This window comes from Triturus cristatus, chromosome 9, assembly GCF_964204655.1.
Source record: "Triturus cristatus chromosome 9, aTriCri1.1, whole genome shotgun sequence".
Lineage (NCBI taxonomy): Eukaryota > Metazoa > Chordata > Amphibia > Caudata > Salamandridae > Triturus > Triturus cristatus.
Genome location: NC_140592.1, coordinates 1,133,187,313 through 1,133,209,940, shown reverse-complemented (window position 1 = coordinate 1,133,209,940; position 22,628 = coordinate 1,133,187,313). Strand labels below are relative to the sequence as shown.

General features: G+C 44.8%; 1 protein-coding gene across 5 annotated transcripts in view; it reads left to right on the top strand.

Annotated features, from left to right (window-relative positions):
• The first annotated feature begins 114 nt into the window (after window positions 1-114).
• Window positions 115-22,628, top strand: part of LOC146799484 (uncharacterized) — an 82,730-nt gene continuing 60,216 nt past the window's right edge. Inside the window, exon 1 of one of the 5 annotated variants that reach the window (XM_085627044.1) lies at window positions 115-154. Coding sequence is in view for 1 of the 5 variants with exons in the window: in XM_085627045.1 (XP_085483171.1) it covers window positions 457-462 (6 nt within the window). In the remaining 4 variants the exon portion in view is untranslated. Of the gene's footprint in view, window positions 155-324; window positions 467-22,628 lie in introns of those variants that run through there. The other 4 variants (XM_085627041.1, XM_085627045.1, XM_085627042.1 and 1 more) reach the window with 4 other exon arrangements.

The following is a 22,628-nucleotide window of genomic DNA, read 5'->3' as shown; positions in this document are numbered from 1 at the left end:
CAGAAAGCAAAAGGCGTGTTGCTCTTCTAAGAAGTACGTGTCGGTGCTTGGTAAATAGAAGACGTTTCTAGGCGGATCCGTTTTTAACAGCTCACGTGACACTGAAAGTGACGCATTTAAGCTGATCGCTGTCCTGCGCTGTAGACATGTTAAGGTCAGGAACAAAAATATTTGTGATTCAATATATAGCTTCTACTCAGAGAGCGTAGCACCTGACTAACATATCTGTCTGCAGCTTCAAAACTGTCCTGCAGACACAGTCCGTTTCCTTTCATAAAACGTAAACAAAGCTACCCGTTGGTGTCAAAAACGTTGGAAATAGCGCGAGAGCGTGGACGCACATAGTAGCTGTGTGCACATGCGTACTGGCCTTTAGTCAGCCCAGCTGTTAAGCCTGTCCTAGTACTAGGCCTTGTGATGAAACATTCTGTACAGTGAGCCCTGTCAACGGAGGGGATGAAGGTAGGTCAGTCATTGATAGGGCTGCATTTTCAATTCTGTTTCGGTTTTTCCTCTACTGCTATTAAGCAGCAACGTGTCGGTGTCGACATGGAGTAGCTAGTATTTCCAGAAGTCTCAAGTATTTATTTACAATACGGACAGAATGAGTGTGTGCAAGTAGAGGCCACACGTTTTCAGTTGGTGTTCATGCCTATATGTTCGCATAGTTGCCAAGTGGCTTGTGCGTGTGACCTTCAGCCAGAACGTTTGCGTCCTTTTTAAGCCCACACTTTTAGATATTTTTTCTGCAGAACGCGAGACACCTTCATGCCCAGTTGACTTGCATTGGTACAATGGTTATGTTATTGGGAAGAAATAAATCAAATATCTCAATGTTTTAACGAATTCTATACACTCTCTCTTGCCAATAGGGAGAGTTGTAATTTTATATGCATTGTACTGTTTTCACCAACATGAATGTTAAAGTGAGTGATGTTAACGTGTTATCCACTGCACAGTGGAACCTTATTGTGTTGACATTTGTAATGGGTATTGCTATACTAGTGTGGCTTGGTAGCGCTGTGCTTACATTGACTGTTTTTTCACACAAGTTGGAACTTGTAAGATAGTTGCGTTTGACAGTTTGGTCTAGCCGGAATTGGCTACCCAGTTTTCTTGTCCAATTTGAATCAGACCGTAGATTGTTCGTGTCAGATGGGATATTGTAGAGTAGCCAATTTTGGCACTTGTAGTCTTGAGCAAGAGCTGCTGTAATCTTATCCCTGTGACGAAACACTGCACGTATGTGTGTTGGTATGAGGAGGTGCGAGGTTAGAGTAACCTTTTTGTACAAAAGATAACTCTTCCTGCTCAACATATTGACACTGGTTATGTGTATTTAAAGTATGTGGGTCCCCATACACCTTACATCGATTAAATGCATTTTACCTGGATGAAATGGTTAGAGTTCATATTTCCTACAACTAGCTTCATTTATGAGGATGTAGGGTTTGAAAGACGGCTCCAAGTGCTAAACAAAGATTTCTTAACCCACAGAGCACTCAAGGCCCATATTAAATTACAAAAAGCTTCCACATGGCATAAATTGTTGAAACGTGATAAAAAATGTATGTAGCAGGGTTGTGACACATTTGACTTGCAGTTCCCTTTAGATCAACTCTGTTGATTAGGAGGTAAGAACAGTGTGGAGCTTTCAGTGCGTGGAAGAGCACTGGTTGAAAGGGGGTCCCTTGATTTAGGGTTAATTTAAAGTTAGTACTGCTGGAGGTTCTACAAGCAAGACCCTTCAATACTTGGAGTTCTTGCATTTCTCCTGCATTGTATGTTGAGAAAGATGGGGTGCTCCAAGGCATGCTCGATGTAAATCGCTCTTGCAAGGTACATCGTAGTAAGTGAATAACCTGTAAAAGCAACACACGCCTCAGGCCAAAATATCTTGTTCATGGTGTGGGGCGATTGCCAGCTACCACCAGCAGTGATGGGAAATACTTTAAAAATGGTTCTGCATTTAGGAAGCTCAGATCAGATGCACACATGGCAACTTGATTTCACACAAGCTCCATGAATGCAAGTATTGAAGAAGTAACTGATCAATGGTTGCCTCAATGAAGTCTAAAGCCTGACTTTTAAGGAACAAGTGTTTCATTTGCAGCAACTGCTTCTTTGAGTAAGTGTCAAAATTTAAGTAAACAAACTCTTCTACTTCAGGGGAAAATAACTTAATATTTTGAAGCAAGAAGATTAGTGGTGGATCAAACAAGTTGCAGCTTCTCTTTAAGAATGGGCATACAAGGCAATGCAACCCAGGAAATTGGTCGCTTGGTATATAGTCTCTGCCTGCGATTATAGTCCTCGCTAAATTCAGCCAGCCAGTCAACCAAGATGGTGCAGGTTCCTGCCATGATATCAAGTTGCTTTCATACATAGAAAACTATTGGTCAGTGTCTCATCTCTGCTTTGCTGTTACTTATAAATGCATTTTAGATCTGAAGTTTCTCATTGGCTGGTAGGTTCAGTTTTTGCATTGAAAGATAATGGGGCCTATACTGCTGATTGCCTGATGTAAAGGGTCTTGAAGGATATTTGTTTAGCTACTGAGAGGCGGATTCTGTGATTCCCAAGATCGGTGTATAGTAGCAATTGTGCTGCCTATTTATTAAGATACCAAGTACACAAAATGATGAATTTGTTACTTGTTTGACCTAAAAAGTTGAGAGTTACATTTTCTTGATCACTTCGATGTTCCTGTTGTTGCTGGTTGCAATCGGTGGGGTTCCAAGCTGCATATGCAATTGGGCGCCTGACTAGACGTACACCCAGTTGCCACATGTGAGAATTTAGGTTTTTGCTGTGTTGAATTTGATGTGTTTGCTCTTTGTTCGTTTTTAGGTGCCAGCATGCAGTGTAAAAAAGCCTATTGGTCAATGTCAGATGTTTTTTCTAATTTAAGGACCACCACAGTGTCATAAGTATAATTGTAGTAGGCGAGGCCAGAAATGTTGAAAGTGAGTTAAAGTGGGCATTCAAGAGAAGGGGCACAGTGGTGGTAACCCTAGTAATGCCTGTTTGATGTTGAAAGATGACAAATTGAAGGATGGAATGGGAATGATCTGCTGCTTCCCTGTGAGGAGCAATGTGATCTAGTCTATTGCCAACTCTTGACTTTCTAGTTCCCTGAGCCTCTCCTGTAAGTTGAAGAGTGTAGATATTTAATTCCTGGTGGAGGTGAAGCAGTATGACAACTGCTACTCTGTTATGGTCCACTGCAGACTTATAGGGTGTCTTTTGAATTTGAAAAATTATGATAGTAGCTTGCATGCCCCTTTCTTAATTCATTCATTCAATAATCTTTATTCGGATAAAAATATCCATAAAAGCACATTTCAGATACACCAGCAACAGTACAATTTCTTATTTAAAAGCACCGTATAAAAAGCAATAGTTAAGAAGAACTTTCAGGATAAAAAGACTACAATTGTGTACAAATGTTAAAAGGGACATGATGTACAAACAGCAGAATCATGATTAAAATTTTCAAACGGACGGGCAGATGGCGGCATTGATAGGTTAGCACATTAAAAGGTTGGACAGACATATAGCAGCATATTGAGGTAAAGTGCAATCAGTTGTAAACAATTTTAGCAGCATAATGTCAGTGCGATTACATTTTAAACTTATAAGATGTTCCAGACCACAGGTAGCACTTTAGTTAGTATTCCAACTATAAGGTAAAAGTAAGTGCGTACAATAGAGCAGTATTATGTATTCAGGTGCACATAACACATTAAAAATGACTCATGGTGATACATGAGCAGACTGCCGCTCTCAGGAAAGAGCTGACATGAAAAATCAGATCATCGCTCTCAAGCCTAATAATCTCCAAGTATGCTGTTCTATAATCAATGTTAGCGAATGCCTTAAAATACGGAATCAGGTATTGTTTTGTGTATTTTTCCAAAAATTTGCAAAAGAGTAAAAAGTGTACCATTGTTTGATTGCTGCCGGTGCCACATGGGCAGGGCATTTGCTCAAGATTAATATTAAATCCCAAAGGGAAGCAGAGTGAGTATTTTAAGGTGCCATCCCTAAGACGAAAGAGCTGGCTTCTTCCCCAACGTCCAGTATTCTTCAGGAGATATTTAGATGGCATATGCGTTTGAAGGCTGTTGACTCTGATGGTGACATGTACCTAGCGACTGATGGTTTTGAGCGCTCTGTAACGTGTCTTGCGTTGTTATAAGACTCGTACAATGCACCCATGTGGACTCTTTTATTCATACCCTCTAGGTCCGATGGGTCTAAGAAAATATGCTCTAGGTTCACACTGGTTAGGCTTGTTCTGACAGCGGAAAGCCAGGGTATGCACCCTCCCTTGTCGCAGTTAAGGCAGTCTACAATAATCTCCCTTGTCAGAGTTGCTGCAGGGTTTTGCCAAATTTTTAGCCAAAATATAGCTGGACGTGACCTGATAAAATCTTCTATATAGTGCAAGTTTAGTTCATTGTGACACACAAAGTTTGGGGAGGAGATTTGAGCCCCTAAAAGTTTCCTACAAAATCTATTTTCCTCTCTTTGGTTCCCACTACAGTTTATAAAACCCCAGACTTCAGCGCCATATGTGGCAGTGGGAATGCACTGCGATTTATAGATCTTGATTATGGGTAAGACTACCTCTGCTTGTTTTGGTTGAGGAAGCCTCAGAATCGAGTTAGTCGCTTTTAGGAACTTACTTCTACTGTGGGCAGCATGAGCTGCCCAGGATCCAGTATCAGAGAATACTAAACCCAAATATGGGAGAGTGCGTAATAAGCGTTCAGAAACTGAGGTTATTGAGTTGATACAGTTTATTTTTTTTGGCCACAGGTCATTATGAAAGATTTCTTAAAATTAGTGCAGAGGTCTTCTAGGTCTGTCATGAAGGCTATAAAACCCCCAACTAAAGTGCATAGTGCATTTGAAGTGCGGCCCATTAAAACCGCATCGTCCGCATATAAAAGGGCGGGCAGTACATTACCGTTGATTCTTGGTACATCATTAGTGAGTTCTGACAGAACATTATGTAATTCGTTTATATAAAGAATGAATAGGAGAGAGGCCAGTACACATCCCTGTCTGACCCCTCTACCAATAATGATGTCCCCTGAGGCCTCCCCGTCATTGCTGATCCTTACCTGTGCCTTCAGGTCCCTATGCAAGTATGCCAAAAAATAAACTAAGGCCTCGTCCAACCCATAATTTAAAAGGACCGACCACAAGTGTGACCTGTTGACAAAATCAAAAGCGGAGGTGAGGTCCATAAAGACCAAATAAATAGGTTACTTCTGTGCTATCGTATACTTGCCAACAATCAGATTTAAATTAAGGCACTGTTCTGCTGTTCCCAGTTTGCTTCTAAAACCCAGCTGGCACTGATTTAAAATTTGTTCCCTTTCGGCCCAAGTCGCTATTTTGTTAAACACGCCGCTCCCGAGGATCTTTAGAATGTTATCGATCAGGGAGATCGGTCTGTAGCAGCTAGGGTTGGAACGGTCTCTCTTTTTAAAAATGGGCACGATGATGCTAGTAGACCAGGTGCTTGGGATAAAAGTGCTTGTAAGATTGTTAAAAACATTAAGTAAAAGGGGTGCCCAGAAGTCCGGTTCATGTTTAAGAAGATAGATAGAAAGCCCATACGGCCCTGGGACTTTGTTGCCTACACTTTGGTGTATGGCATCCTCAACTTCTGACACCGATTATAAAAAAAACCTAGTGGCAGAAGGACTGTTTAACATGTCCTCAGTCTGGGGCGGGGTTGTGTAGATCCTACAAAAATGTGCTTCCCATGATTCACTGGTTATTTTGCAGCCTAGGGGAGTAAGGGTGAGGCCCATAGATCTCATGGATTTGACTGCTGCCCAGAAACCGTTCCCATTGTTAAGTGTAGTGGCACAGGCAAGATTGTCCCAGCATACTTTTAGAAGCTCGTCTTTTCGTTGCCTGGCTGCTTCTTTGTAACGGGATCGTAATAATTTAACAAGAGTTGAATCCCTGGGTGTAGCCTCCAGTGCTACACGCAGTTCTCTGTTTGCTCGCAAGCAGGTGCCATTGAACCATTTAGGTTTCTCGCTGGTGTCTAACGCTGGTCTGGAGATCATTTGTTTAATACCAACGCATAGGCTACTAAATGCCTCAATAATCTCTGGGTTAGGATCGCTAATTGACAAACAAGTTTCAATGAGCAGTGGGTATAGTTTTATCATATTGGCAAATAAAGCTTTGTTATCGATGCCTTTCCAAATTACTCTTAGTTTGTCAGTCGAGGCCACTAAATTGCTTGCCCCAGGCTCTTTAACAAGACTAGGTCTAGGGGAAAATCTAATTGTTGCTAAAATTGGGTTATGGTCGCCGTGCGTAGTGCACAAGACCTCTGCCTTTACTAAAAGATCCTCCAGAGAGGCAGATATAAAAACATAGTCCATGATAGAGGCACTACCACGACCCCTATAAGTGGGTATTAGACGATTTTTGTTTTGATGTCCATCCGCTACTTTCTTCACATTAAGTAAGTTGCAGATGGACAGGTGATCTGATAGTTCCATCCCTCTTTTACATAAAGGTTTGAAAGCCAAAGAGATGGTAGTTGGGCCACTTGCCTTAGGAAGTCTAGAGTTAAAATCACCACCCAGACAGATTCCGATCAGTTTATCATACACATTCTGGTTTTGTAAATTAACAATAAACTTGAACAAGTTTGCTTGGAAGTTATCATTATTTGTCACAAGAGACTTTATGCTCCCACCTGCTGAGATGTTAATCCAGGTTGAGAGTCCACCTGATGGGCGGCCTGCTTTAGGGCTCAGTACAATACTATTAAAACATGCAAAACCTTCTAAGAATAGTTCCTTTGTGCACCATGTTTCCTGGAACATTAGGATGTCATATTTTTGGACTGTGTTAACCCAGTCTGTAGAGCATAGCTTGGAAGCTAGACCTGCAACATTCCAGCTAAGCACCTGCAGGTTTGAATCGTCTAGTTCAGGGGTAGCAATGGCAAGAGGGTCTAACAAGGTTCCAGTGATGGCAGGTGCAGCTGGTGTTGGAAAGGGAGACAGTCAATCCAGGCTGTCTAAACCAGACAGAGCAGAGAACCTGTTATGCATGGTGTGTGGGGGGATAACAAAGGTATTTGGGGCCGGGGTTGGTTTATAGAAAAAACCAAGGGGCAATGACCAAATAAGGGTTGGGAAGTTATTACTTAATTCCTGTGCTGACAGTAACGATTTTACCAGTAACGGTCGTCTAAAATTAATAACAACACAATCCCCTTTGATGTTCTTTTGTGAGGGTCCTACCCAGCCCACCCTGCGCACCATTAATATCTCACTGACATTTGCCACCCTAAGGCCTTTGTGTTTAACTAACCAATCAGCGCTTTTATTCCGCAGTTGGTCCCATGTCTCAGCTTGTTTTTTTCTTAAAGGGGGAACACCTGCTAAGACTAGGACATAGGGACATGCTGCAGGTGGTAAATTAAGAACATCACTCCTAGTCTATAGGGAAGGCCCCATGTCATGGTTGTCTGTGATGGAGGTGGCGCTCAAGGTGTTGGGCCGCAAAATTATGGAGTTATTGGTGACAGGAGGATTGACTACAGGAGTGTTACAATGCGAGCTGTTGCTGTTGTTAGTGTGCACTGTGCATAATGAAGTGTTTTCACTGGGGATAGGTTTGGGGGGTAGACTTTCTTTGATTTTTACCACACAGTACATTGGAATTTTTAAAAGGGGAGGATATAGAGTTCGCAATTTACTGTTGCGTATTTAAGTTAACTACGCCAGAAGGCTTTGGATTCTGAACCCCCCCTGATTTGGTTGTAACTTTAGGTATAATTGTATGTGTATTTGATTTATTTATCAAAGCCTCCAAGTGATCTAGACGTTTCAAAAGAGCGTTAAAGTTTTTATCCACCAAGTTTTTCATACGTTCATATACCATGTCCACTATGGTGTCAGTTAAAATGTCACCAGGTCTGATGAGAGTTGTCGGGGCTATTGTATGCTCAGTTTGCGTGTGAATTGAGTGAGTTATAGCTTCTGGTGGGGTCAGATCAACAGTGGTGTCAATTGTGACATTAATGGGCTCCGTATTTACTGTGATCGCCGGGACAACTGTGCCTTGTATCGATGAGCTCAGGGCTGTGCGTTGTGGTTTTGAGCGTGATGGTTGTTTCCTCTTGGAACTAATTGGTTTAGCCAAAGTTCTTTTTCTTTTAACCCCTGTAGTTGTTGGATCTGGGGAGACATCTTTATTTGGAACAATGTCCTTTATGGGGATCATGGTTTGATTTTCCATAAAGACTTCGTTGTCCTTGTTGCCCTCATTATTTACCAACTCACAACCACCTCTCTTGATTGGGGAGTGTCTGATGGTATTGACAATTACATTTGGCGTTAGAGGAGGGCCAGTACAGTCCTTCTGCTCCTCCTCTTCCATCATAGTTGGTCGAGGAGGTACTAACAGTCCCAGAGATAGTCGCCTTTCTGTCAACTGAATTTCTGTTGAGACAATGTTGACTGCTCTTTCTAACATGCTGTCTATGGTAGTGGTGGTGGTGGGACGAGATCTTGGTGTGGTGGTGCGTTTCCTCATATCTCAATGTCTATTTAGCACTCACCTAAATCCGGCAGCACAGCTACTTCGGCAATACCTCTCAGGGGGGTGGCCCAGCCCGACCTCTTCTGGCCTTTGACGGGCGCAGACGAGCCTGCCCTTGGCCCGGGCACGGCCACGCGCATCCCGCGCTGCGGGAGCCCTGGCCCCTTCTTAAGCGCCTCCTGGCGCTTTAAATGCGGTACGTGGCGTGTGTGCCGCGAAGGATGATGGGGGATGTAGTCCCCGGCAGCAGCGATGGTGTGGCCCAACAGCAGTTTGAGGTTCCCAACAGCAGCAGCGGTATCGTGGCCCAACCGCGATGAAAGTAACGGGCTCCCGTGCTGCGGGAGCCCTGGGCCCTTCTTAAGCGCCTCCTGGCGCTTCAAACACAGTACGCGGTGTGTGCGCCGTGAAGGATGATGTGGGATGTAGTCCCCGGCAGCAGTGATGGTGTTGCCCAACAGCAGTCTGAAGTCCCCAGCAGCAGCAGCGGTATCGTGGCCCAACCGCGATAAAAGTAACGGGCTCCCCTTACTGCTAACTTTATATGGTGATAGTTTTGTCGTTTGCTGGCCCGATTGGATTTCTTGTGGTCTTCTTGAACAGTGGTTTGTAGTGTGATCTCGATATGGCATTAGAGAAGGTGCTGGTGAACAGGGAAAACTTAGCAATGGTTTTAGTTGAAGGCACTATAGAGATTGATAGGATGTTTTGGAGTATTCCTGATGTGCAGGGGTCTGCAGGAATTTTTTTTTTTCCTTAAATGTTTTTATTTATTTTCAAACTATCATGATTCTTCCTAATACCATAAAAGAAGCACATGTCCTTCTCCAGGTAGTGCACGCATTAATGCATGCGTATAAAAACAGTATATATTTATATTTCAGGGCACCAACAGACATCACACGAGTTCAAATTGTAATCGGGCATGGGGGCCCAGGACGATACATTGGCTACCCAATATCTTATTTTTAAATAATACATTTTATTGATTTTGTTGCATGTATATCATGACTTGTGATCCAGCTGTCAGAGTTTAATCTTTCACATCATAATACTACATTTCTGGTTGCGTATACTTATGATCACATGGTTTATTCATACCATAACTTGTTCCTATCCCCCTTTGTGAGTCAACTGTGTGCAATTCATATGGGCTGAGTGCTTGTTGAGTGCAGCAATCTTAGTATTGGATGTGGGTAAGGGTCTGGGATAAGTCCGGTTCCCTCTATCAGTCTATCAGGTATGATGGGAAAAGGTCTGTGCAGTGGGGCCTGGATCTTAAAGTAGTGCAGGTCTCATGGTGCGCTCATTGGGTTCTCACAGGAGTTCCCTCTGGGGTGAGATAGGGCTTCCCAGGCTCTAGCCGCTTCTATATTCCCCAGTCCCCTTCTGGCTTCGCTTAGTAATATTCGCTCCTCGCAGCCCACCCATTTCGCCAGTTCATTCTTCCATGTGGTCAGTCTAGGTCCCTCCGCTGCTTTCCAGTTTCTGGCTATTTCGCACTTAGCAAGTATAAATGCCACATCTTGAAATTTACTGGTTACTTTGGACTTGGAGGTATGGGGGAACCCACCCAGTAAGCAGTGGGCCGGGGTGTGCACGATCTGTTTCTCAGTTATCTCTTCTAGTAAGTACAGAACCTCTTCCCAGAACACACGCAGTCTCGCAGGACCGGAACATATGGAGGTTATGTACCCTTTCCTCCCTGCATAGAGGGCCAGCCGCTTCTTCCACTTGGAAGTATGTGTGTATACACTCTTGGGTCAGATAAGATCTATGCAGCACTTAGTAGTTAATGAGTTTGAAGCGCGCATTTCTAGACACTCTGGATACTCTTACTAATATGTTGTCCCATTCTTTCGGTGGGATCGGAACATCTAAGTCCATTTCCCATTGGGTTTGTAATTTCTCCAGCGGGCTGTGCCAGTCGGCTGGCAAAGCCTCGTACAAGCAGAATACTGCTTTGATTGTGCCTGCTGACAGGACGATATAGTAGCAGCTCAGTCGTGGCGGGGGCTCCGCAGCGCCCGTCCGCCAGTGCTTACGGATTGCTGACGTGAACGCCCTGTGCAGGAAGAAGTGACTGTGGGGCAAATTGAACTCTGCCCGAAACTCTTCGAAAGGGAGCAGCTCCTTGTTCCTGTAGAGCTCCCCCATCTTTGTTGTCCCACCCTCCACCCATACCTCCAAGTCCCTCCCGTTGCCTCCGTGTGGTATTGCCCTCAACATGTCTAGCGGTATGTCCGGGGAGTATGGGGCCGTAGTCCTAATTTTCTGAAGAGCTCGATGCCAGCACCGAGCCTGCTCGTTAAATTTCTGTGAGCCTCCTCGGGGCGACCTTGTTATCTCAAGGATCACGGCAGAAGATCGGGGAGTGGTGGCGCCGATGTGTGCGGAGCCCTATCTGGTTTCTGTGCTATGTCCCTAACCATCCATTGCAACAGAGCTGCCATGTAGTAAGTCTCAAAGTTGGGGACTGCTAGTCCGCCTGCCTTTACCGGTTGTCGCTTTGTTGCAAGCAACACTCTGCATCGCCCTGACTCCCATATTAAAGACCGGATCAGCACATCTAGTTGTTTGAAAATGTTACGGGGATCCAAAGTGGAGTGTGTTGAAATATTATAGTAGGCAGGGAAGTGCCACCATTTTAAGAAGCTCAATCCTAACAATTAATGAGTGGCAGGGTCTGCCAAAAGGGTTTGGACATTCGCAGCCCTCGTATTGCCCGCCCTATGTTTCCCTCGTATAGGTCTGGTGAGGTGTGATATATTCGGACTCCCAGGTAGGGTAGGCAGCTTGGTTTCCATTGTAACTGCGTTAAATCAGTTGGGGGTTGTCCATTGGGTGCCACCGGGAAGAGCCTTGATTTCTACCAGCTCACTTTTAGTCCAGAGACTGATCTAAACTCCTCCAGTAAGGAGCGGGCTCCCAGCAGGTCCCCCTCCACCTTTGCAGGAGGAGTAATAGGTCGTCAGCATAGAGTGCTATTTGATGATTAGTGTGTCCCGCGCGAAGTCCTGTGTAGAACTGTCCCTTCCTGGCTGCTAACACAAGTGGCTCCGTGGTGATCGCGAATAATAGCGAGGAGAGTGGGCATTCCTGCCTGGTGCCCCGCTCCAATGACCATCTCCGTGATACGGTTCATCCACTTCGTACTCTAGGTGTGGGCCTGGTGTAGAGAAGTGAGGTCCATCTGATAAAGCTCTCCCCCAGTTCCATGCATAGCTATACCTCGTATAGATAGTTCCACTCTAGGCTGTCAAATGCCTTTTCTATGTCTACAGCACATATTGTTGCGGTTCCTCGATCCTCCCTGTCTGTCTCCATAATATTCAAAAGCCTTCTTCGGGCTCAAAATCGTAAAAATATTATTAGACCTGCAGGTCTAGTAACTTTAATAATCTACTCGACCTAACTGTAATGTACTTGACCTGTGAACTGGTCTCAAATTGTGTGATCCTAGGCAAATATTTTTTCTTATGGAGCAGTCTTTTTCTTTATCACATAAGAGAGCACCTTCAAATATGCAAGTTCACTATTTCTGCTGTACAAAAAAACTCTTTTTTATTAACTAAATGTTTGCTCCATGTATAACAAGTAGCAAGTCCATTTATAGGGTACACATGATTCCTGGCTTGCCTCTTAGTTCATGAATTGCATCGTCATCTGGGCAGGAGCAGTAATAATACCCAGTTCATTTTTAAAACCTCACTTTTTATAAATATATTACCAAAGCATGATGTGGTAGTGCATTGTCATTTAAAGATAGCATATTTTCCATTGAAATGGCCACAAAAATGTCCCACTAACATGTAGTTTTACTGATAATTGCGCATAAACAGTTTTTGGAAATTGGGTTTCAGCAAAAATACTTATAATTTGTACATCACCAAGTAAAGTGTTCTAATTTGTTTTGATCCTACCAAAATATTTTCACCACAGAATTACAATAAGCATTTGCAATGCAATCGGTCTCGCCTTTGGGACCTTCTATGTATTTAGCTATACAGCACTTTAGCCTGGGTGCTGAAATATCTACTGTTCTTTAACATGGAGGGAAAGTAAGCACCAAACTGCGTGACACACCAGGTATGGGTACACATGGAGAGAAATATTGCCTTTCAGCGGGAAATGGTATAGTCCAAAGCTCTGTTTTTAATATAAAATCAAGGCCTTCTGTGAATATACAAGATTTGAAAAAATATTATTGTCTACGGGTGCTCGTGTGGACTGGAATGCTAAAGTGATTCTGGTATTTTACTGACCTCCGCTGGTCGTTTTCTATCAAGAAAGTTAAATAGAGGCAGTTGAACAAGCAGAAAGGAATTCTGGTACTTTACTGACCTCTACTGGTCGTTTTCTGTCAAGACAGTTAAATAGAGGCAGTTGAACAGAAATAAAAGTCCCTAAACTGAAGCAGACAAGTCCTAGGGCTGTTCTCCAGAGCCCAGAAAGTAGAAGTATATACAAGAGGTCTCGAATGCTCGACCTAATAAAGTATATACAAGAGGTCTTGAATGCTCAACCTAAAAATGGGTCTTCACAACTAGTGAAATATATTTGAAATGTTTGAACAGTTCACTTGGCTATTTCAGTGTTGTGTTAGAAAAAAGCCTGACATCTTACAGCCTTTCATTTAACATGCTTTGCACAGTTCAATTGTCACACAGTTCACTTGACAAAATCCTCTAACTTAGGTCACAGAAAGAAAAATAAATGTAATAAGATAAGCTGACTTTAACAAGATTCGATGGCATTATATTGATCTTTCACTGTGTGTGCAGTAAAGATGCCTTTAAATCTTGTTATCTTGTCACATTTGCTCTGCTTTCAGAGACCGAGGTCAAAAATCAGTTTGTCTTCCCTGAAGTTAGAGGATTTTCAACATGCCAGAAAGGGCAAGTAGTCCTTAAAAATCGCTCGTCCTGAATAAATCTTGCTCGACAAGGCAAGTTGAATTTTCGACCCTGCTTCTAATATTCCCAGCTGTGCTACGGCTCGGGATAAACCCGGCTTGGGCCAGGTGTACTAGTGTGGTCAAGTGAGGCAATACTCGAGTGGCTAAGATCTTGCTCATTATTTTGTATTCGAAGTTGAGCATCAATAGTGGGCATTATGCTGTTCTATCATGGGTTAGTTTATTAGGTTTCAGAATGGGAACTATTACTTCTTCCCTCATAGTGTGTGGGAAGCAGCCAATATCTTTAGCCGCTGCATATAGCCCTTTGAGGTGGGGTGTCAGTTCAGCAGAGTACGTAGAATAGAATTCCGCCGGTAGGCCATCCGTACCCGGGGTTGTCCTGCGCACCATGTGTTTAATGGTGGTCACTATCTGTGTTGTGATATCCCCTCCTAGGTCTCTCACCTTATCCCCTGTAGGTTGTGGCAGTGGGAGGGTTGTTGGGTATTCTCGTGTCTCTTGTAGGTCTCTGGTGGGGGAACTAGTATAAAGCTCTGAGTCGTAGTTGGCAAATGTGTCATTGATCTCCTGTGTAAATACTCGAGAAACTTCTCCGTCTTCTAATTCCACTACCGGTAAGGCTCGCTTCTCTGGGTTTGCCAGCCAGGCAATAGAGAGCCTGATTTGTCCCTCTCTGCGTGCATCTTGTCTATGTAGTGTTTGTAATCAAAGCATCTCAGCCGCTACCACCTCTTTATCTGTCAGGAGGTCAGGCTGAAGCTCGGGCGACCCGATTGTTGGGTCTCTATGTTTCTCAGGTGGTTTTCGGCGATGTCTACGTCACGCAGCAGTGTTTGTCTAACTCCTTTAGCTTCAGTTATGCTGTACCCTCTTGTCACTATCTTAAAGGCATCCCACTCTAGCTGAGGGGTAGTTGACGTACCTGTGTTGTCAAGAAAATATTGGGTGATTTTTGTTCTGATAGACTCGCAGAAGACTTGATCTTCCAATAAATCAGTTTGAGTTGCCATGTAGGTATGGAGGGCCTAGGCTGAGCTCCCTGTAATTGCAATAGTACAGGGTTATGATTGGGGCTCCTGGTCTTATGGTATTTTTAAAAAAACATTTCTGGCTGTATTTATCCGTATTTATTTTTTGGCCATCTTATTGGTATTTATCCATATTTATTTTGTGTTTTGAGAATAAATGGTGCCGTAAAATGGGATATTTCCACATTTATTTAATTCTTGAACGTGCACACATACATGGATGCTTGTCACAAATGAGCAAATTAAGCAGCCATGGATAACAAAACACTACAGTCACAGGTACACATTAGTGTTGTACTACAAATATATGTTAACATATGCATGTATATAAGGAAATCTCAACCTGTTTTTTAACTTTCCATGCTGTTTATCTACTCAGCAGTTGCCTGGAATTCATGAAAGAGAGCATGGAATCTTTCACAACATGCACCATTTTCAGTATTTTTCCGCTTCCAAAAATAAATACAGACTGGAAACACATTGTTTTCTGTCTGTATTTATCTGTAAAAATCTGTAAAAACTGAAAACCAGAAGCCTTAGTTATGAGCTGAGATAGTGCGGGCTAAGTATTCTACAGCCATTATCAGACTGTGTACATCAGGGGTGGAAAGAAAAAGGTCCAGATGAACATGCACCTCGTGGAGTCTAGAGAAAAAGAAGTAGTCTTGTGTGTGCAGGTTTAGACGTTTCCAGGAGTTGATGAGGCCCCACTGCCGTTGTTAACCTGTGAACATTTTAGCCGTGCAGACCGCCTGGGAATCAAGCAAGGGAGAGTGTGAGCGGTCCAATAGGACATCAGTTATGCAGTTAAAGTCTCCCCCGATTATAGTCACTGCCATTCAGAACAATGCTAATTTTCGTGATATATTGTCAAAGAACCCACTCTGTTCAATGTTTGGGGAATATATGTTGACTATTGTCAGCTCCTTTCCCTCCAGCCGTCCCTGTTCTCCCATGCACCTGCCCTCAGCATCTTTCAATTTGTCGATGGGTTGGAATGGGACCTCAGCTCGCATCCATATAAGGATCCCCCTGGCACAGGTAGAGTACGGGGTGTAAAAGGTCTGGCGCTTCTACCTCCATCGCAGTGCCAATCCCTCTTCATCAGTAAGGTGCGTTTCTTGCAGTAACGCGATATGTACCCCTCTCCTATGGAGGAATGAGAATAGTTTATAGCGCTTCACCATATTGTGCATGCCCCTAATATTCCATGTCAGGCACTTGTATGCTAGGTGTCCTGCCATATTAAGTTGCAGAAGGGGTACAGATTCCTCTTGTGTCCCCATGTCATCTGCAGTGTACCCTTCCCAATCTGTGTTAGGTAAGCATATAGTCTCAGAAAGTGTGACTCAACAATTCCCAACTTCAAGAACAACCCCCAACAATCCCAACTACCCCTCCCTGGGATGAGTAGGAGAAAATCACCCATTCAAACCGCATTAACAGTCAATAACTGTTGTGTAAGTGGATGAACAGTGCTTGGTAGTAAAGGTAAAACAAAAAGAGGGGGTCTCCTTGTGAGCCTCTCTGGCATTTGGGTTCTAGTCTAGCTATGATAAGTATAATTTGGAGTAACATTCAGTGAACTCGCCCAGTCCTACTTTTCACCCGCCCTTTACCAGTCCGCTGAGTGTCTTAAGATAATGTAATCCGCTGTTCTCTGCGTGAATCTGGCCAGCTCCAGACTCGAAGTCTCTGATGCATTCGATTCAGGATCCGAGTCCAGGCAGAGGGGCACCCGCCTAGGGGGCACCCGACTCACCTGATTTCTGCTAAGTTGGGCCACCACCACCATTATTTGGCAACGTCCCAGCTGCACCTCAGCCAGAGAGGGCACCGCCAGAGTCCGCCATAGGCGCTTGCACCTTACGCTTCGCCGCTGTTGTTGTCATTCTTCTCTGTCTACGGCTGTCCCCGGATCGTTTTGGCTCTTCGCCAGTCCCATACCTCCTGCGGAGAGTGGAAGAATCGCACCCCGTTCGGGGTTACTACTCTTAGTTTTGCCGGAAATATCATGGTGTACTTGAGATTCAGTTGTTGCAGCTTCTTCTTGACCTCCTGGTAGGACGCTCGCTGTTTGTGGACTTCTCTGGAGAAGTCCAGGAAAATGCACACGGTGGCATTGTCCACTCCAAGCGCTTCTTTCTTCCGTTCCTGCGCCAGTATACAATCGGGATCCTTGTAATAAAGCATTCTCACGACAAGTGATCTTGGAGGGGCTCCAGGTTGGGGTAGTCTTGCCGGCACTCAGTGCGCTGTTTCCTGGGCAAAGAACCCCGAGAGTCCCTCAGGAGCTACTTCCGTTCGCAGGCAATGCTCCATATTTTTCACCGCATCTAAGCCCCTGCTCTTCTCTGGGAGGCCTACCACGCATATGTTGGGAGCAGCCCCAAGCCCAGTAGATTGTCTCCTTTGCACGCTTGCGCTAATCCATGTTGCGTGCCCAGCAGGCCACCCACAGAAAATTTCCACTGTCCTACAGCCGAATAATGTCTTCCTTCGCCACCATTTAAGCAAGATAACAGAATAGTAGGACATGTTTGGAAAGGGTTTGATCTCTCCATAGACCCTGGACAAAAGCTTTTTAAAATTAGACCTTATAAGGGTGATATCAATTGTAACAGTGTCTATTTAGTGATGTAGCGCAGTTTCAGTGTTTTTAATGGCTCAAAGCAGGCCCTTCTATCATCTCTTGCTCTTCATCACAATCACTGCGCCACTCTGTTTCTCGCACCAAAAGGCAAAATTGTCAGGCTTGTGCCAGTTTGTGCCCTTTCTCTCTTCCCATGGTGTTACCGTACAAGGATTAGGCAGTCCTGACCAAAATACAGCCACTCTGGCCCAGCGGCCCAGATTTTCCGTCGATGCTGATCACTAGTAGACTGGTCAGCTGAAATGTTTTCCAGTGTCTGGGCCTCCTTTCAGGCCTCAATACTCGCCCCATCTTCAGTGCTTTGTGGCATGCTTGGGGACGAGGTCAATCCCTGGTCCTACGGAGGACTTGCACCTTTCTTACCTCTGGGGGATGGCTTCCTTCCTACCAGGTGAGCTCTATGCTGATGGCCTCGTCTCGGTTAGCACAATGCTGCTGGTCAAGAAGGGCTGCTCCCCCTACCCCCCCCCCCCCCCCCCCCCACCTGTCCATTTTTTCACATTTTCACCGGGGGGACCACACGATGCGAAGCGGTGCGTCGCTTCCGCCAGCTCCACCGAACGGGCTCCACACTGCTGTACTTTTCCTAGGCCCTGCAGGCTCCTTGTTACTGCTGACAGATGGCCCACTCTGCTCTTCTAGTAGGCCCGGAGTCGTTCTGGATGCCCCCTTGTCTCTAAGCAGGCCCACAGGTGGGCCCCAGATCCACCAGAGCTGACACGGGTCGCATGTCTATGGCACCCACCCTTGGGGAGGTACCATTCTGAGACTCGGTGCTGCTGTTTAGTGACGCTGATCTCTTCCTCTGCCTCTTCAAACCCGGCCCCAGTAATCAAAAAGCTTAAATCTGAGTTCCTGGCTTCATCTGCTGGCCCGTCTCAGTGCAAGACCTTTCGACAAACCATTTTGACACTGTCAGGAATGTCTCTCATCCCTCTTTATTAGTCTGAAAGGGTAGCACAGAGTCTGCTGGCTCGGTAACTCTGATGGATCTGACTCAGATGCCATATCAACACAGATGCCAGCCACAACACCGATCCGAAAGAAACCCTTGCCTGCAAATGTGCGAGTCCAATTGTACTTAATGCGAGTTCCAAAGCAACGCCCAGTGCTGCTCTTGGAGACATTTTTGGCGCCACCTCAGTCCTTGAACTCTGTAGCTCCACTTCAGATGCACTGGACATGTTTAACCTTTGGTTTAGGCACACAGAGGAAGAATATTAGAAGGCTGACATACTCCACCCTCCTAACCGTATAGGTGCTCAACTATTTCTAGACCTCTGAAATGGTTGTGGTTTTGATACGTTCACAGCAGGTGGTATTCGATACCTTTTGGACCCTCCTTCTTAAGAGGTCTGTTGTACATGATCCAGTATAAGCCCTAAAGTACATGCACTGTCTACAAAGCATAAAGGTAACATACTTAGCATCCTACTCCGATCTTAGTGTTTCAAGTATCCTCTGCTGAACTAAACAGCATGCATTTCCCAGTTCCGCTCTGCATCACTGGACTATGAGTTCAAACAGATTGATTCCATGGGCAGAAAAGTCTTCGCCTTGGGAAGTTTGGATATGCATCCATATATTTTGTAGCATTGCAATGCTAGTTTTAGTTAGCCTTCCAGATCGTATCAAGATGCCAGGTTTCTAAACTTCTAAGAGACTGGTTGCCTCTAAACACATTCCTAAATGAAGCATTTACCCTGCTGGCATTGTGGCCTATTAAATGGCCAAACAGTTAGCCTCCACATGCACACGTGGATGGGCACCTCCTGCTCCTATAATAGACATGCCCTTCGAGGGGCTTTTGCAGCTTACCCAAGAGACAGCTCTTCGAGCAACATCAACCCTTCCAGCTGGCTCAGACCGAACATTCAACTGCTCCTTTTTTGTAGAGGTGGACCTAGAGGATGGCAGCAACAATAGCTTTGGTCCCTCCACTATCTAGTGGGTAAGGATTCATGTTCATAGAAGAAAGAGGCACATTAGTTTTTTTTAACATGTTTGTTTATTGTATATTTTGCAAACATTTAATCAACATAAGTGCCCAACAATCAATCACATGATTTCAAGCTTGTCTATCATCCGGTAAATGTTTAGTTGCAGAACATGAAGAACAATATTAGAAACTATATGCCTCTTCCTACACAGTGGAGACAAATGGGGTCTAATAGGCATTTTTTTTTCCCCCTGTTAAAAATGTTTAAAAAGGACGAGCCAAAGGGAACTTTTCGTAAAATAGAGAATACCAGCAAGCCCCTATGCAAGTATACAAAAATAAAACATTAATAAATATATATGTGTAGACCATATTTAGCGATGCCAAATAAAAGAAACTAAGCAGAAGACAGAACACTAGAGTTTACTGTCGCAGTCTGCTTGTTTTTTTGTGTGGTTTTTTTCCAACTGTTGCCTTATTCTCCAAGCCCATCCCAAAAATTTCGCTATGGCTATTACAATTGCTTCTTGTGTACTGGACTTTAATATTCTTAGCGCAACCTGAGCTGTGGAATCTTTGTTTCGGCAAGATAGCCATAAAAGAAGAACATATATATAAGATGAACCCCAAAACTAGTAATGTTATTAAAAACAGTTAAAAAATGTGAGAGGGGAACTGTACATCCAGATTAGCGATTTATGCAGTTTTCAGTAGTACTCGTCGCTTAAACCACATAGCAGCCAGGAATTTTGAAACAGCGAATACGGTAGATCTCGTCACATCTGATTTAAGTATTTGGAATGCATTCATGCAGTGAGCGAACCCCAGATTTTTACACAACGGTACGAGCCAATACCTTCTAGGGTTGCTATAAGCCGGGCAAAAAAATAAAACCTGAAGTTCATTTTCATTATCGCAATTGCAACCGGGACAATTAATTGGAGAAGAATTTTCCATATCTTGGGCATACATAGTAATTCTGCCAATTGCAACCTGTAATTTGATAACTCAGGAGTTGCCCAGAGCCTACGCCAAAACCTTAAGGGTTTGATGCCAAGCTCAGGGGCGATCGGTCTAATACTCAGATCTAACCTCAGTGGGAGGAGTGGAGTACTGGATGGTAGGGCCAATAGTTTTCTTAGAAATTCATTTTCAGTCATGCTGATGTCAGACTTACAAACATGACCCCATAGGTCACCCCCATACATCACCGCACCCCTGGCTTGTGTTTTATAAATCTCTAGTGGTGGTCCTATTGGCTTTATGGTCGACTTGTTAGCAAGCTTTAGAATGCCCCCTGCCAACTGAGCCAATTTCAGTTGGGACTTTGTTTGCTGGGGGGGCCACGTCATACTCTCATTGATAGTTACCCCTAAGTAATCAAATATCTGGACCCTCTCCAGTCTTGTATTGCCTATTTTTGGACTGGGGCGAGTAGCCGCTGGTGGATTGAAAATCATAAATTTAGTTTTTAGTGCATTGATCTCCAATCCCCGCTCAAGACAAAAAGACTCAAATCCCTCCAGTATGCCTTGAATCCCCATTGGGGATTTTGAGAGCAGGAGGGTGTCGTCTGCAAACATAATTGCAGGCACCCGATTTCCCGCCAGCTTTGGGGCATCAGTGTTTCGAACCGTGTTCAGATGGGTGATCACTCCGTTGACATAGAGGCAGAACCGGGTTGGTGCCAAAACACAGCCCTGCCTTACCCCCCTGTCAACGGAGAATCGTGTTGTCAAGGCTCCGTCCTTCCCACACCTTACCCTGGCAAAATTTGCTTCATGGAGCCTCATCAAGATGTGCAAGAGATGATGCGGAATACCCAACTCATAGAGCACAGACCACAATTTCTGGCGTGGGACCAGATCAAAGGCGGCGCGAAGGTCCACAAACACCATATAGAGGCTGCCACCCTCCAGTGTAACCGTCTTCCAAAATAATAGAGATAGACGGAAAATCTGATCCATGGTGGACGTGTTTTTCCTGAATCCCGCCTGGAGTGGGCTCATTACCGAATGCTCATCAATCCAATCCTGCAAATGAGTTAAAATTGATCTTTTGCGGAACATCTATAAGGCTGATTGGCCTGTAGTTGGCTGGGAGCAGAGGAGAGCCCTTCTTAAAAATAGGGACTATCTCTGCGCCCAGCCAAGTACAGGGCACCTCCATGCCTCCAGGATGGCATTGTACAAGATGCACAAATATGGGGCCCATATCCTTGGTTCGTGTCTAAAGAGGTCACCCGGGAATTTATCTAATCCCGGGGCTTTACCAGGTATAACTTTACCAATTGTTTCATGGACCTCTTCGAACGTAAATTCGAACAGAGCCTCGGATGAGGTGGAAATAAGCAAGTTCCTATCAATTCCCCCAGATTCAGAGCCCTCATCGGAGCTGTACAGGCTCCGGAAGTGCTCCTCCCAAGCCTCCATGCATTTATGAAGTAGGTAATATAGGAGTGAATTTACGACGACCATGAAATAGAGGAGGGGCTGGTGATCATGGGCCTCAAGTAGGATGGGGAGGCTCGTGGCTTGCCTCAGTCTCGGGTTGGTAAGGGCAAAGGACACTGCCCAATTGAAGGGTGTGGCTAGCACCCCACAGGCTAAGGAAGGGGAGCCATTTTCACCGCGCCTATCGGGGGATGCAGAAGTTACGGTTATTTCCCCGCCACTGACTCGGAGGGGGAATCAGACAGAGCCTCAGTAAGCTGCAGAAGTAATGCTTCCCATCTATGAGCCATCATGCGTCTTCGCAACCCCCTGATCTCCTCTCGGTTTAGGTCCACCTTCCCAGCCTGCACCCAGTGGGTGAAAACACCCTGCCAGTGTTCTAGGCTCGACAGGGCTGGGAGCTTCCAGCATGATATGACCTGAATTTTAGCTATGATGATGGCCGGGTTTAGAAACTGCGTCTTCACTTCGCTATTGCATGGTTGTGCATAAACGCCCAGGGCCCCTGCCTCCCAAGTGGATATGCCCAGTATCCCTATGACCTGCTCCATGCAGGAGAGTACTGTGGTCTAATATTGCCGAAGTTGAGCACACTCCAGAGGATGTGGCACAGGTCTGCCACAGAAGATTCACACCTGGTGTAAGTATCTGTTGTGATATGAAATATTCGAGGCAGCCGGCTCGGGGAGAGGTACGCCTAGTGTAAAATGTACAATTGGAGTAATTTTAGCCAGGTATTGCGGGACAGTTTACGGGGTTATATCGGGGTCTTTTCCCATTCTTTATCATTGAGCAGTCTGGCAAAATTGGTTTCCCTGGCGTCTCAAATGGGGAGTAATGGTGTTCCAGTGCGTGCCATGAGGGCCTTATTGAGCCAACAGATCAGCCTCCGACTCTCCCCCAGTGTGTTCACCGTTTGTACAAGTTGATGTTTTTCCAGTTCAGTATCATGTGCTGTCTATAGATCCCCTTGGGTCCCACTCTGTGTCACATATAGGAGAAACTGGCCTTTGAGGAGGGCATAGTGTTCAGTATTCGA